Source organism: Phaseolus vulgaris, chromosome 8, assembly GCF_051622355.1.
Source record: "Phaseolus vulgaris cultivar YP4 chromosome 8, ASM5162235v1, whole genome shotgun sequence".
Taxonomy (NCBI): domain Eukaryota; kingdom Viridiplantae; phylum Streptophyta; class Magnoliopsida; order Fabales; family Fabaceae; genus Phaseolus; species Phaseolus vulgaris.
In genome coordinates this window covers 60,005,857-60,021,502 of record NC_143505.1, presented here as the reverse complement: position 1 = coordinate 60,021,502, position 15,646 = coordinate 60,005,857, and the positions used below count along the sequence as shown (strand labels likewise).

The 15,646-nt window shown below is 32.5% G+C and overlaps 1 protein-coding gene, 1 long non-coding RNA gene and 1 other non-coding gene across 5 annotated transcripts; all 3 read right to left on the bottom strand.

Annotated features, from left to right (window-relative positions):
- Positions 1–20: 20 nt before the first annotated feature.
- LOC137827101 (uncharacterized) lies at positions 21–1,240 on the bottom strand. Its single transcript, XM_090293380.1, has one exon. The coding sequence runs from the start codon at positions 1,238–1,240 to the stop codon at positions 398–400; it is 843 nt and encodes a 280-aa protein (XP_090149506.1). The 3' UTR covers positions 21–397.
- On the bottom strand, positions 21–5,305 carry LOC137827102 (exocyst complex component EXO70B1). Its single transcript, XR_016514490.1, has one exon. It is a non-coding gene; the product is annotated as an exocyst complex component EXO70B1 (transcript).
- A 1,240-nt stretch (positions 5,306–6,545) lies between these two features.
- LOC137827104 (uncharacterized) lies at positions 6,546–13,492 on the bottom strand. Of its 3 annotated transcripts, XR_011083664.2 has the most exons (4): positions 13,252–13,492; positions 12,940–13,173; positions 12,681–12,772; positions 6,546–6,802 (listed from the first exon to the last, which is right to left on the bottom strand). It is a non-coding gene; the product is annotated as an uncharacterized LOC137827104 (long non-coding RNA). The 3 variants fall into 3 exon arrangements; XR_016514492.1 differs by lacking the exon at positions 12,681–12,772 and having other exon boundaries at positions 13,252–13,439; XR_016514491.1 differs by lacking the exon at positions 6,546–6,802 and having other exon boundaries at positions 12,325–12,772; positions 13,252–13,460.
- Between the last annotated feature and the right edge of the window lie 2,154 nt (positions 13,493–15,646).

Below are 15,646 nucleotides of genomic sequence, written 5' to 3'. Positions count from 1 at the left end.
ATCGAAGTCTTATGGACTAATTAATCGAAACCAACCTATGATTTCATTAGGTAAACAAACACTAATAAGGGATCATGAAATTCATATGATATCATAGGACCCAACAGTCATCAAATACCAAACGACACCACCATCAACAAAAATATCACCAATTTACAAATCAAAACTACAACCCTAAAAACCCACCTTTGTTTTTTGTTTGCTGGGCAGATTCAAGAAACTATTCGGTGATACTCTAAACCCAAACTTTCCCTTTTCACCTTTTCACTTTTTTTGCGAAAAAACACCCCCTCGTTATTTTCAACCTTCCAAATTTTAATTTTTATCCTGCAATGACAAACATTCTGAATCATGTCATCAATGCCTGCCACGTGAGAATCAATGCCTGCCATCAGAATTATATAGGGTTGCTATTCGTTCCGTCGTCGGCGTCAGGGACACATTTTCGTACAATATATGCACTTGTGGTGCGTCGAAAATGTCGATCTGCGGACGAATTTTTCCTTTTAGTTTTGGGAGGTACTTCGCCATCATCTTGTGGAAGCGAATTGCTTTGAGTGAGTAGATGCTCTTGTGCATCTTCTGGTGAGGTACCTACAGAACTACCAACATCAGCATTAGCTTCTTGTGACATTTGACTCTCTGAATCATCTATTTGAATGGTTACTTGATTTTGGACCTGGAGCTGAAGATTCTCCCCTTCTGTGTCGCGCGGACAGTAACGAAGCTGGAGGAGGGAATAACTGAAGCCACCTCCACCAATCACTAACCACAATTTGATCTTCATGAGTTGCACTGTTAGACTTCCGCAGAAGAAATATAGAAGATCAATCTGGAATCCGAGTTGAGTCAGATTTGACAAGCCAAGCGACATGGTAGCAAAAGCAGCACAAGAGATAAGGCTGTATGCATCTGCTTTACCCTTCACCACGTTATCAAACCAAAAGGAATAAACGGAAGTGAGTATTAGAACCAAAAACGCTAAATGTGCTTCCAGCCGGAGAGAGGTGGAGCTGGACCTGGCCTGTGTGAAGAAGACGGCAAGGCAAATGATGAAACTGAAAACAATGTAAAGAAGCATCTTCCACCAGATCCGGTTTCCTAGTAAATGGTTGAAAGAGGAACTGAGTACATAACAGAGGAGTCCAACAACAGATGAAGCAAGACATACAAATCTCAGTACCTTTGGCTTCTTCAGCCAACTCCAGCCATTCACCCACCTCAAACACAGAGCCTCCATTTTCGGATGAGAGAAACCCTCAATCTCATGAAAACTTTATAGAACTAGAATTTCAAGTTCAAAAAATCTAAAGTGAAACAAGTAAAGTTTAAATAAAAAATTCTTACACAATGAGTCATATAGATAGACCCCACACGTTCTCTGTTTGGGGTTTTCCACCAACTTTCCGAGAACCGGAAAAGGTTTTAAAAATTAAAATAAAATAATTAAAATATTAATTTATTTGTTTGTTAAGAATGTACGGATCCTTCCGAGAAAGATACTTGCAAATAATATACCTATGCAATATTATTCTGTTATTTTCATTTATCCCTTCTTAATAATCCAATTATTATTTTATAATTTATTATTAATCATTTAAATATTGAATTTTTAATTAATAAATCAAATATATATAAAACATAAACCCTTAGTTAACATTCACCAAATGATAAATCTAAGTAAAAATCAAAGTCTCATCTATTAGAAATAGAAAAAGTAACAAAATTAATGAGCCAAAATGCGAACCCTACAAAGTTAGAAGAGATGGTTAAAAACACCAAAATACATAAAAAAAAACACAAAAATTAGATGAGATGGTTAAAAACACCAGATATATAAAAAAAAAATTGGAAGAGGTGATTAAAAACATCAGCTAAATAAAAATAATGGAACAAAAAATATGAAGAAAAAATTACTAAGATAAATATGATGACACCATAATTAACATCACTGAGATTTCTTCAGAAAAAATAACATCACTGTAACCTCCAACAATTGTTTTTTCATCTGCCTAATCCAAATACGCTCAATCCAATTCATACGATCAAAGATGTATATCATATGTAAGTTAAATTATCATAATTGGATATGCTTTAATTTAATTGTCACTTTTTTATTCAAAAATATTATAAAAAAAGGTTAATAACATTTTTAAAGTGTCATCACTTTATTAAAAAAAATTACTAAATATTTTTATAATGTTACTTATTTTAAAAAACTATTACTAAATAAAATTTAGTAACATTTTTTATATGTCAACTCTTTATTAAAAAAAATTACTAAAAATTTTAATTTAAAAATATTATTAAATTTTTTAAATAATATTTTTATAATGTTATATTTCATAAAAAAATTAGTAAAATTTTTAAAATGTCACATTTTGTTAAAAGAATTACTAAAAAATTTAGTAATATTTTTACAGTGTTACTTTTATTAAAAAAATAATAAAACTTTTAAAATATTATCTTTTTACTAAATAAATATTATTAAAAATATTTACTGACATTTTTATAAATGTTTCTGTTAATATGTTAAAATTAGAGTATTCGTTATATTTAATAAAATGTTACTAAATCATCTTAGTAACATTTTTCTTTGATTTAATAATATTTTTTTAATGTTCATAGAGTTTGTGGTAGTAGTAGTGTTACTTTTCATTTAAAGGAATAGTGTACTATCGCAATCTAGTCCTTGACGTATAAAAGATCAATTGGAGAAAGGAAAATATAGTGTCACAACTCTTAGGTTTAGAAATAAATATATATATTAAAAGGTAAATTTGTAATTAAATAATATAAAAAAATATTAAAATAATAGTATTGAGAATTGTAATGTGATTGTATAAAAAAATGGAGTTGTAATGTGATTGTATAAAAAAATGGAGTTGTAATGTGATTGTATAAAAAAATGGAGTTGTACATTTATCATTAATGTTAATAATGAAATAGTTTAAAGGAAACAATAACTAATAATTAAAGTGAAACAGTAAAACGCAATTTATAACGCTGCAACTGTGTTTGTTGTGACAATGTATAATAAATTGTTTCAAACTTCATTTTATTTTCTTGTCTTGCAGATCCATTTCCTCGTCTATAAGAAACAAATGGCTGAGACAATTTTGAATGTCTACAATTCCGAACTTAATATAATCATAAGCTTGATTACCAAAAACAGCTCGGAACCTGTCAGTAAAATTTCCATATTCTGGCAACAAGAGTGCTTCTATGGATTTTACTATTCGTTCCCTCCGTTGTTTATCAAAGACAGTCAATGTAGATTGAATTGTGCATGTCTCCTCAAAGTGAAGGTTGAACAAATGGAGTTTATCTTTCATTAACTCCATTGACTCATTTGTCTCAAATTTCAAAAAGTCCAACAACTTATTCCACGAGCTTCTTAGATAGAGGTTCCAGTTTTGTTTCACCTTCGCTGTGTTTTGTCCAAACCAATCATGGTCGAATTTGAAATCAGGCATCTTTTGTCCTATGTAGCTGAGATTATTGATCATAAAAACATAGGACAATGCGGGGTCAGTGTAGTAGACTTTAGACTTGGCTTCCAACTCGCTCTCTAACAACTCAATCATCCTTCCTATCACCACCCAAAATGTAGAATTTTCGTTGTGGTCAGATCGGCGAAACCAACGCCCTCCAATATCTTCAGAAATTCTAAGGATGTAGTTCATTGCTTCTTTAGTAATCAGATGAAGCCGTCCGTCGGTAACAGGTGCCTGCACATTATTAGGGTAAATAATTTTCCTCAACCTGTTTACAATAACTAATCTTTGACGAACTTTTTGAAGATCATCTACAAACGACAATTCGGGAAATTTCGGTAAGATGAACTCCGGTATCAACTCTTCCAATGACTCCGACATTTTAGGTACGATGCTAAACAAAAGATTCGATTGATAAAGTGTTGCTGTTAGGATGGTATCGACAAAACTCAGGAGACCAATGGTTAGTTCCTTGCAAACCTTCTCGTATGAGACACCCGCAGCGTCAGAGAACCCTGAAAAGAGGTAATCGCAGAATATCCTTTCATTGGGAAACAATATCTTCCCAGCTGCCCTGCACGTTTTTAACCACTTCTCAACGTCCTCATTATTGGGAGTTTGAAATTGCAACCCAAGTGCCCGCAGACACTGTTGTAGAAACTCCCTTCGCCATTTGCTGTAAATCTCGCTGCATTCCTCCTCAAGACCTGCTTCCACCATCAGCTTCACGCTTTCCTTAAGGCGCCTCATAATTCCCGATGGATATGCATCCATCACCAAGTTGACGTCAGGATGCGGTACTTCCCTCATTTCATTCTGCTCCTCACCTTTGTCTTTGGACTCAAACACGGCTTTAAGTTATTTCTCCACGTGACTACAAACCATGGGAACAACCATCTGATTCTCCTTCTCAAGCTCCTTTATACAATTCATGAGCTGTTGTTTGATGATAAGATCATCATCTTGTCGATGTGAATTGCTTTGCATGAGTAGATCCCCATCTTCTGGTGAGGTACCTAGAATACTATCAACATCAGCATCAGCTTCTTGTGACATATGACTCTCTAAATCATCTACTTGAATGGTTACTTGATTTGGGACCTGGCGCTGAAGATTCTGCCCTTGTGTGTCGCGGGGATAGTAACGAAGCTGGAGGAGGGAATAACTGAAGCCCCCTCCAACAATGACTAACCACAATTTGATCTTCATGAGTTGTACTGTTAGACTTCCACAGAAGAAATATAGTAGATCAATCTGGAATCCAAGTTGAGTCAGATTTGACAAGCCAAGCGACATGGTAGCAAAAGCAGCACAAGAGATAAGGCTGTATGCATCTGGTTTACCCTTCACCACGTTATCAAACCAAAAGGAATAAACAGAAGTGATTATTAGAACAAAAAATGCTAAATGAGCTTTCAGCCGGTGAGAGGTGGAGCTGGACCTTGGCGGTGCGAACCAGACGGCAAGGAAAATGATGAAACTGAAAACAATGTAAAGAAGCATCTTCCACCAGCTCCAGTTTCCCAGTAAACGGTTGAAAGTGGAACTGAGTGCATAACAAATAAGTCCAACAACAGATGAAGCAAGACATACAAGTCTCTGTACCTTTGGTTTCTTCAGCCAACTCCAGCCATTCACCCACCTCAAATAAATAGCCTCCATTTTTGGACGGGAGAAACCCTTAATGTGATGAAAACTTTACAGAAACTAAAATTTCTTGTTCAAAAAACTAAAAAGGAAAAAAAGTAAATTTAAACTAAAAACTCTTGCACAGTTACACAGACGGAGTCATAGACTTAGAGACCCTAGACGCGAGTCCGAGATACAGACCCCACAGGTTTTCGGAAACTTTCGGAGAAAACAAATGCAAACTATGATGTTTTTAGATAAGTCCTGCAGTGTCAGAGACGTCATAAAGCGTGTTGAATTGGAAAAAATAAATAAAGATGATTTGTGGAAGGACAAAGTTTAACAAGAGAAACTGAAAATGGAAAAGGTCAACAATACTTGCATTCTTTTTCAAATTACACTTTTTCTTTTGGTGATGATATTTTCACATCCACTTTACCATCCAACAAAATATTAATATTTATAATAAAAAAAATTTATAAAATAAAAAAAAGTCCTTAATGAAAATATAAATAAAATATAAAATGTTAAAATAATTTTAAAATTAAATAAATTAAAATATTAATATTTAGTGGGGTGTAGGGTGGAATAATGGTGTCAAAAAACCATTTTCCTTTTCTTTTAGCATTTATATGCTATTGTTTTAGAGATGAAAATAATTAGTTGCAATAGTAACTAAATTAGAAACCATTTTAGAAACTAAAAATAATTTGTTTCTAAATTAGTTTCTATCATTATTAAATAGTTTTTAAATTTGTATTTAATTAGTCACTAAGGTTTTAACTACCAATTATTTAGTTTCTAAATTTTGTCTCTAAAACTAGCTAATTAGATACCAATTTAGAAACTATTTAACAATAATAGAAACTAATTTAGAAACCAATTTTTTTATTTAGTTTCTAAAATGTCTCTAATTTAGTTACTATTCCAACTAATTATTTTGATCTTTAAAAATTGATTTTTATTTCATGATTTTCTTGTAATGTTTAAAAAAAATATTTATAAACGTGTTTCAATAATTGAAAGTTGTAAATTTAGAATCTCTAACTTAACCCGGATTACACTACAGCATTTTTGTATTTTTAGTTACATTTTCAATACATAAGTTTTAGTAACATTTTTTATATATAAATATTACTATAAATAAAATAAACATAATATTGTGACATTTGGTAAATAAATGTTACTTTAATATAGTATCAATTTTTTTAAATGTTTTTTAGTTAACTCTTTTTAATTAAATAAATAAAAAAAGAATAAAATTGGTTTGTATTTTTCACAATTACTATATTACTAAAAATATCAATAAATGTAGATTAGTTTAAAAACAATTTTTTTATATTTATTAAATTACAAGTTCAAATTTATGGATCATTTTCTCCAAAAAAAATTGACATCTTTGAGAGAACTGGGAGAGAGTTTTCACTCTTCAAGAAGAGAATTTTGATAACTTTATTTCAGTTTCTAAAAAATTAAATTAACACCGCTAGGAAAATATAAATCAATAAATATATCATCCCGTAAAATAATATGAGTTTCAAAATCTCCGTTAAATACCACGAGTTTAAAAATCTTCAACCCCATTTTCCACCATCTCTAACAATCCTCCCGACTTCTCTCTTCTACCGCAGACACACTGCTCTCCAACACAGGTTTAATGGCCGTCACCGATAGTCCTAACAAGGAATCAAAATTCAGCCACACTTATGTCTATTATATCTAAGGAGAAGAAACCCTAAATAAGACACTATTTTCTTCTTACTCCAATATTGCTTCTTCCATCACTTTAGTGTCCGAACTCGGATCACAAGCCACTATTACCTAACTTGACAACCATTGGTGTTTATCACTGCTTTATATATCCTAAATAATTGCATTATCTATTAGATGTGAGCATTAAAACATATTGCTAGGAGAAATTAACTTTATCATTTGTCACTCTCACAGTGAATTAATTATTAGATGCATTTTAAAATAAAGACCTTAATTTAAAATATTTCAAAATTATGAAAATTAAATATTAACAATTACAACTAAAACTAAAATTACACATAAAAATATGTACATCAAAAGCTAAAACAAAATAAGTCATTTTTTTGAAGTGTGAGCTTGCAACAAAAAAAATTAGGAATTATATAAACCAACACTACTAGAAAGTTATTAAATAGAAACCAATTTTATAGACTAAAAATAACTAGTTGCTATATTGACTAAATTAAATATAGTTTAGAGACTAAAAAAATTATTGGTTTCTAAATTAGTTTCTATTATTGATAAATAGTTTATACCAAGATTTTAACTACCAATTATTTAGATTCTAAATTTAGTAGAAAAACCTTAGATACCAATTTAGAAATTATTCATCAATAATATAAATTAATTTAGAAACCAATTTTTTTTTTTAGTTTCTAAAATAGTCTCTAATTTAGTCAATATAGCAACTAATTATTTTTTGTTTCTAAAATATGTTTTTATTTCATAATTTTTTTTTGTAGTGTTATTATATATAGTGTATGTCATGTAGTCTTTTTTAAGTATATGCATATGGCCATTATTGACCACCAATAAATAAATGGTTGTATATAGGAGTATTATTGGTGGTAGTACTAGTACTACATTGTTATCTTAATGAAGACTCTTTTTTCTGATGCATGAATTGGGAGCAAGATGAGTTTTGGTGACTGGAACACCAATGGCCTCACTTTGGCAAGCTACCAAGTCATGTACATGTATTGGAAATGGAGTGGATAAGTTTTAGAAAAAAAATCATTATTGTGTTAGTTGCCTAACTGCTTCATCAACAATTTTTTCTTTTCTGTTGGCTAAAGCCTAACTTGAAATTTTTTGGCTCATTTTATGTCCTTGTAAATATATATGCTTAAGGTCGTATCTGTTGCATGGTTATATCAGAATCTCATATTTAATATATATGTGTGTGCCCATGATGATCCATTGTGATGTAAGGTTTTTTTTTTTTGCAGTGGCGGAGGAATGGCAGGAATTGTTGCTGGTGGTGCTTTAAGAAGCTCTTGTTTTTTTTCTTCGTAGGTAGCTTTAGGAAGGGTAATAGTGCCCGTTCTAGATATAGATAGTATCATTCTCTTTATTCGTAAACGGGTTGAGATATGTATAAAGTATCTTTTACTTAATTTAATTCTTTGCTTATATAATAAAAAATTGTGTGCCCATGATGATGCAAACTTTATCTGAATGGTAGCGAATCAAATCTTGCCTTCAATGATATTGAATTGGCCATGAAGGACTTGGGAAGTAAAAGGTCTTCCAATTCTACTACTTCCACTTTAATCACACCACCTTCCTTTTGTTGAACAATTTAAATTACCTCCACAAGTTTATCTATAATTTTGTGTGTATCAGGTAACATTTTCATTTTTTACAATTACCATATGATGGTTGTTTCATGACTAATTATTAGAGCAACGATATATGGATGGCCACACACCTATGTCTTTACAAAGGCAATGGGAGAAATGATTGTAGGAACTACAAAGGGAAACATGAATATAGTAATTGTACGTCCCACAATCATTACTAATACTTACAGAGAACCTTTCCCTGGTTGGATAGAAAGTTTAAGGTACTTAATCAAATCTCAGACATAGGTGTATATGCTTTCAATTATGTCCCTTTTGTTTTTGCTTTCCAAGGAAGTGGTATCAAGCAATGGAAACACTACATAATAACCAAAATTTTCTTATCTGATGGGAGTTTACAACAGAACCATAGACAACTTGATTGTTGCTTATGGTAAAGGAAAGTTAACTTAAGGCTGTTTTTGACGTGGTAAGTCAGTAACCAAACTCTTTCTTCTTTTATTGGTTTTATGAAACCTTTTCTATAGTTCTTTTAAAAAAAAGTTGATATTTAAGAATGTTTGTTAGGATCATGTGTTTAACATCCTACAAGTTAGCTTTTTTTTGTTATTGAATAAGTCTCCAGATTTTTAGAAAATTAATTAATTCTGTTTTAACTATTGGTTTGTTACCATATTTATTTTCTGTTTTTTAGAACAATCTTTATTCATTCTGTGTACAAATGCACAACTTTCCAACTTTAATATATCATCTCAATTGATCAATCAAATATTATTTGTTTTGAAACTAACAAATTGGTATCAAAGCACTCTTCTTAAGGGATCTGTGAGGTCAAAATGGAAGGAGAATCAAGTTTTTCAGCTGTTGCACCACCAGTCTTTGATGGAGACAATTATCAAATGTGGGCAATTCGTATGGAGACTTATCTCAAGGCTTTGGATCTTTGGGAAGCAGTAGAAGAAGATTACGAAGTCCCTCCACTTCCAGCAAATCCTACTGTTGCACAAATCAAAGCATAGAAGGAGAAAAAAACCATAAAATCAAAGGAAAAAGCTTGCCTATTTGCAGTTATATCTCAAATGATCTTCACACAAATAATGTCCCTCAAAACAACAAAGGAAATTTGGGATTACCTCAAGGGTGAATTTGCAGGAGATGAGAGGATTCGTGGAATGAAAGTCCTGAATTTGATTCAGGATTTCGAGTTGCAGAAGAGGAAGGAGTTTGAGTCAATGAAGGAGTACTCTGACAGACTTCTCAGCATTGCCAATAAGGTGAGATTACTTGGTTCTGTGTGTATTGACTCTAGGATTGTTGAAAAGCTGCAGGTCACTGTTCCCGGGAAGTTTGAAGCCACCATTACTACTCTGGAGAACACCTAAGACCTGTCAAAAATCTCTCTTACAGAGCTCTTGAATGCTTTACAAGCACAAGAGCAAAGAAGGTCTATGAGGCAAGAAGGGGTGATTGAAGGAGCTTTACCTGTCAAGCATCAAGACAACAACAGGTACAAAAAGAAGAAAAACTTAAAAAAGGAAGAAGGTTCCAAAAAATCCTACCCACCTTGCCGCCACTGTGAGAAGAAAGGTCATCCACCATACAAGTGTTGGAGAAGACCCGATGCAAAATGCTCCAAATGCAATCAACTTGGACATGAAGCTGTGATCTGCAAAGTCAAAGGTCAGGTGCAAGAAGTAGATGCACAAGTTGTTGGTCAAGAAGAAGATCAATTGTTCGTGGTCACTTGTTTCTCAAGTAGAGAATCAAGTGAGAGCTGGTTGATTGACAGTGGGTGCACAAATCATATGACATATGACAAGGAGCTTTTCGAAGAATTAAAAAACACTGAAGTTAAGAGAGTGAGAATTGGAAATGGTGAACTCTTGGAAGTCAAGGGAAAAAGGCACAGTAGCTATAGCAAGCTATGAAGGTACAAAATTTGTTTCAGATGTTTTATTTGTACCTAAAATTGATCAAAATCTCTTAAGTGTTGGCCACCTACTCGATAAAGGCTATAAAGTGTTGTTTGAGAATAAACAGTGCTTGATTAGAGATGCTAGTGGCAAAGACTTGTTCAATGTCAAAATGAAAGGAAAAAGCTTTGCTTTAAATCCAATGGAGAAAGAACAAATGGCCTTCAAGTCCAGAGCTAGTGCCACTGAGATTTGGCACAAAAGACTTGGGCACTTTCATCATCAAGGATTGTTTCAGATGCAATCAAAGAAGCTAGTTGAAGGACTCGCAGACATTGATGATAATATTCCTCCTTGTCATGCCTGCAATTTTGGGAAGCAACACAGACAACCTTTCCCTAAACAAGCTTGGAGAGCCTCGAAAAAGCTGCAACTGGTGCACACTGATTTGTGTGGTCCTCAGAGAACACCTTCATTAAATGGTAACCTCTACTACATAATTTTTATTGATGATCTAACAAGAATGTGTTGGATTTTCATGTTGAAACAAAAGTTAGAGGTTCCCAGTATATTCTGGAAATTCAAAACCAGAGTTGAAAATGAAAGTGGATGCTCAATTCAGATTATAAGGTCTGACAATGGCAAGGAATACACCTCTGATGCTTTCAACAAATTTTGTGAAGAAGCTGGAATTCAACATCAATTAACAACACCATATACTCCTCGACAGAATGGTGTCAGTGAAAGGAAGAACAGATTCATTATGGAGATGACAAGGTGTATGCTCCATGAAAAGAATCTTCCAAAAGGGTTATGGGGGGAGGCAACAAACACTGTTGTATTCCTACAAAATCGAATTTCTACAAAAGCCTTGAAAGATCTGACACCATATGAAGCTTGGTATGGCTACAAACCTTCTTTAAAATTTCTCAAAATATTTGGTTGTCTTTGCTTCACTTATATTCCACAGGTCAAGCGTGATAAGCTTGATAAAAAAGCATAAGCAAGCATCTTTGTTGGATATAGCACTGTATCCAAAGCTTACAAAATTTTTCAGCCACAAATTGGTCGTGTGATTGTAAGCAGAGATGTTCATTTTGTTGAAAATGAACAATGGGATTGGGAAAGTTCAACTAAGGTGAATCAAAGTCCAAATGCTCCAAACAGTTCAACCCTTGGGAGCATGACTGAAGAATCTGAAGATGATGCTACAGTTGATGATGCACCTGTCAGAGGAACAAGACTATTGTCTGACATCTGTCAAAGGTGCAATGTAGCTGTTTGTGAGCCTGCAGGATTTCACGATGCAAAAAACAGTCAACACTGGATGGCTGCAATGTAGGAGGAGCTTTCTATGATTGAGAAAAATAAAACCTGGGAGTTGGTTGGTCGACTAAACAGAAAAATAATTGGAGTAAGATGGGTTTTCAGAACCAAGCTAAGTCCTGATGGTTCTATCAACAAATTCAAAGCAAGACTTGTTGTGAAAGGATATGCACAAGTTTTTGGTGTTGATTATTCAAAGACATTTGCACCTGTTGCCAGGCTTGACACTGTAATATTATTGCTTGCTCTTGCTGCTCAAAGGAGCTGGAAAGTATACCATTTGGATGTTAAATCTGCATTCTTAAATGGAGATTTGCAAGAAGAAATTTTTGTTGAACAACCTGAAGGCTTTGTGAATGAGGGCAATGAAAATAAAGTCTACTTTTTGAAAAAGGATTTATATGGATTAAAGCTAGCTCCACGAGCCTGGTACAACAAGGTTGATGATCATCTGGTGCACCTTGGCTTTCATAAAAGCCAATCTGAACTCACATTGTATGTCAAACATCAAGGTACAAATATTTTGGTAATTTCTCTTTATGTGGATGTCATGTTAGTTACAGGAAGCAATGTTGAAGAAATCAACCAGTTCAAACTGGAAATGAAAAAGGTCTTTGAAATGACAGATCTTGGTCTTATGTCATACTTTCTTGGCATTGAGATCAAACAGAATCAGGATGAAGTTTTCTTAAGTCAAAGAAAACATGCAAAGGAAATACTCAAGAAATTTCTGATGGAAGATTGCAAAACTGTGAACACTCCCATGAATCAAAAGGAGAAGCTAATCAAAGATGATGGTTCTGACAAGGTTAATGAATCTAAGTTTAGAAGTTTGATAGGTTGTCTGATGTACTTAACAACAACCAGACCTGACATCCTAAATGTTGTGAGTATTCTTTCAAGGTTCATGCACTGTCCAAACGAAACACATATGAAAGCTGCAAAAAGAGTTATCAGATACATCAAAACGTAAAACACACCTCTTCGTTCTCTTTTTATCTCCCTCGTCCTTCTTTTCTTCTCTGTTTTCTTTTTTCTTGCATCGTGTTTACTATACTCTGCACTTCAAGTACTAAAGAAATACTAATTAGTCCACTTCTCACTGTTTTTTAAACCTAGATTGATATATGGTTTAAAAATCTATATTTAATTCAGACTAAAGTTAAAAAGGAATTCCTAAAATACCGTAACAAACAATAAATTACCTAGAGTTAAGATGATGAGTAAGAAGCAACTTACAGGAATTGGAACAGAAGTAATCCTTGATCATCTCCCTGAACTGCTATAAAACTTTAATACTGATTTCGTTCTCAAAGCAGTAAAATCAGTAGACGTGATTTCAGAACTTAGCTGGGAATAGCGTTGCACTCTTGCAAAATTTCAGAACCATAAGCAAGTTGCAGATGATTAAAACACCGTAGAAAATCAGTTGACGTTTTGAACCTCTAACTGAACCGAGAAATGAATTTCATCCTGTAAAAAATCAGTTCGTGGATCCAGTAAAAAACACAGCACGGAAACGGAAACGCCAATTCATCCAACAAAAATCACCTTGAAACGTGTATTGCAGAAGTGGTAGTCACCTTTTGTACCTTGAAATCCAACAAATCGCAGAACACATCTTGCGTGAACGAAACGCGGTTTGTAGAGAAGTGGTTTCCCGGTGGAGGAAAGCCAGAAGCAGCTTCGTGGTGGACCAGAGGTAGAAAGAGGATTAAGGGTTAGGAGAGCGTGAGTATGCAGTGGGAGTGAGGGATTACGTGTTTAGTGGAAGAGAAAGAGGAAAAGTAACAAAAAAAAGAGAGAGGGAAAACAAAATAAAATAAAATAAAAATATTAAAATTATATGTTTTTAAATTATTTATATATAAAAAAATATTTAATTATATTTATTTATTGAAACTTGAAAAGATTGAAGTATTTTGGTGAGGTTCTAAAACAAATTTGTTTTTATCTAGAAAAAGTTGTGAGGTGTATGTGAATTTGGCAAGAGCTTTTAGTTGTTTCAACATGTGCCACTGCAGAAATTTTTTTTACGTTTATGTAAATAAGAATAGAAATAATTTTTTATTACGTGTATCCTATTATTAAAGTGATTTCACAGTTATTTGGTAGTTAAGACTAAACAATAAAGTAAACTTTAGCCATTTTCATCCACTAACACTAAATGATGTTTTAAAATCTCTATTATTTAAGTGTTGGTAGTACAAAATCTTATAAAATTTAATCAAAATTAAAAATATGTCTGTTGTTAATTAAATCTATTTTTAAGTTATATTAATTAACATATAATAAATAATCTCCATTAAAACAATTCTTTCTTGTACAAACTAATATAATTGCCTAGTGTTGGGTGTAGTTAGCAAATGTGACCACAAGTGAACCACCTGCCAAAAGAAATGGCCAAACGTTTGATATTGTTCAACTGAGATGCCGAAATGATTTAATAACTTAATCTGTAATTCATGAAGTTGAGTAGCAACATATATTTTGATAATTAAAATATTAGTTTGAATATACCTTTTTTAAAGTACTAGGAGAAAAAGAAAAGGAATTAAGTAGACTACATGCGTACAATGTAAAAGTTTATTTTACATTACAAAAGAAGTTTGATTCAATTTCTTCTACTATATTATTATAGAGAAATTAATCCAAATTGATTCTAAATATAACGGTAGTTCTCTATAAATTAAAGCATAACTACGACTTTTAATGGCATCTCCAAGTTTCCTGTTTTTGAATTTTTGGTTTGGAATTTTATTGTAAAACTATAATTATATTTCTAAATTTTGATCCAAGCACTAATGAAAATAGTGAATGTAAAGTTACTACGGGTGAAATGTTAGACATTTCTTTCAACTTCTTAGTTTTAAATATTGTAATTTGACTGTTAGAGTTGTGAATCATTTTATACTGTTGAAATTCTGTGTAATAGACCTTTTATATTATAATTTTTTTAGATTTTTTTTTTTGATTAATTGAGATATTTCAAAAATATTTTTTCTAAAACTCTAACTCTACCTTTTGGTATGTGAATTATTCATGTATCAAAATTTGATCTCAGGATATATGATGATTATAAATCAGGAAATGAGTTTGTATTGTATTTTTCATTTCTAATAGTTATTCCCTTCCTTATCCAAGAAGGAGATATATATATTTTTCATAGTTTAGCTAGATCATTAATTTTATAAATTTAATTTAGTTATTAAAACATTTGAAGTTTTATTTCAAAGGTCAATCCCTTCAACAAATCATTGTGGTGAGATTTCTTAAAACCTCAATTATTGACAGTAATGTAACAAATTTTCTATTAAACAATTTAGTAATATATTTAATGGAATGTTACAAAATATTTATATTAGTGATATTTTTATAATGTCACCTTTATAAAAAAATATTTAAACTGAAATTGCTATAATTTTTAATAACATTTTTATAAGAAGGGTTCTATGGATTTTACTATTGGTTCCCTCTGTGGTTTATGAGAGACAGTCCATGTAGATTGAAGTGTGCATGTCTCCTCAAAGTGGAGTTTATCTTTCATTAACTCCGCTGTCAAATCTGCTTCCGCTGACTCATTTGTCTCAAGTTTCAAAAACTTATTCCTTAGATAGAGGTTGCAGTTTTGTTCCACCTTTTGTCGAAACCAATCATGGTCGAATTTCAAATCATGCCTCTTTTTTCCTATGTGGCTGAGTTTATTGATCCTAAAAACATAGGCCAATCTAAGGATTGCTTCTTTAGTAATCATCAGATGAAGCCCTCCGTCGGTAACAGGTGTCTGCACATTCTTAGGGTAAATAATTTTCCTCAACATCTGATTCTCCTTTATACAATTCATGAGGTGTTGTTGCATGATAAGACCATCATCTTGTGGATGTGAATTGCTTTGCCTGAGTAGATCCCCATCTTCTGGTGAGGTACCTACAGTACTATCAACATC

Coding starts and splice junctions, on each gene's coding strand:
- LOC137827101 (XM_090293380.1), bottom strand. CDS start 1,240: ATGGAGGCTCTGTGTTTGAGGTGGGTGAATGGCTGGAGTTGGCTGAAG.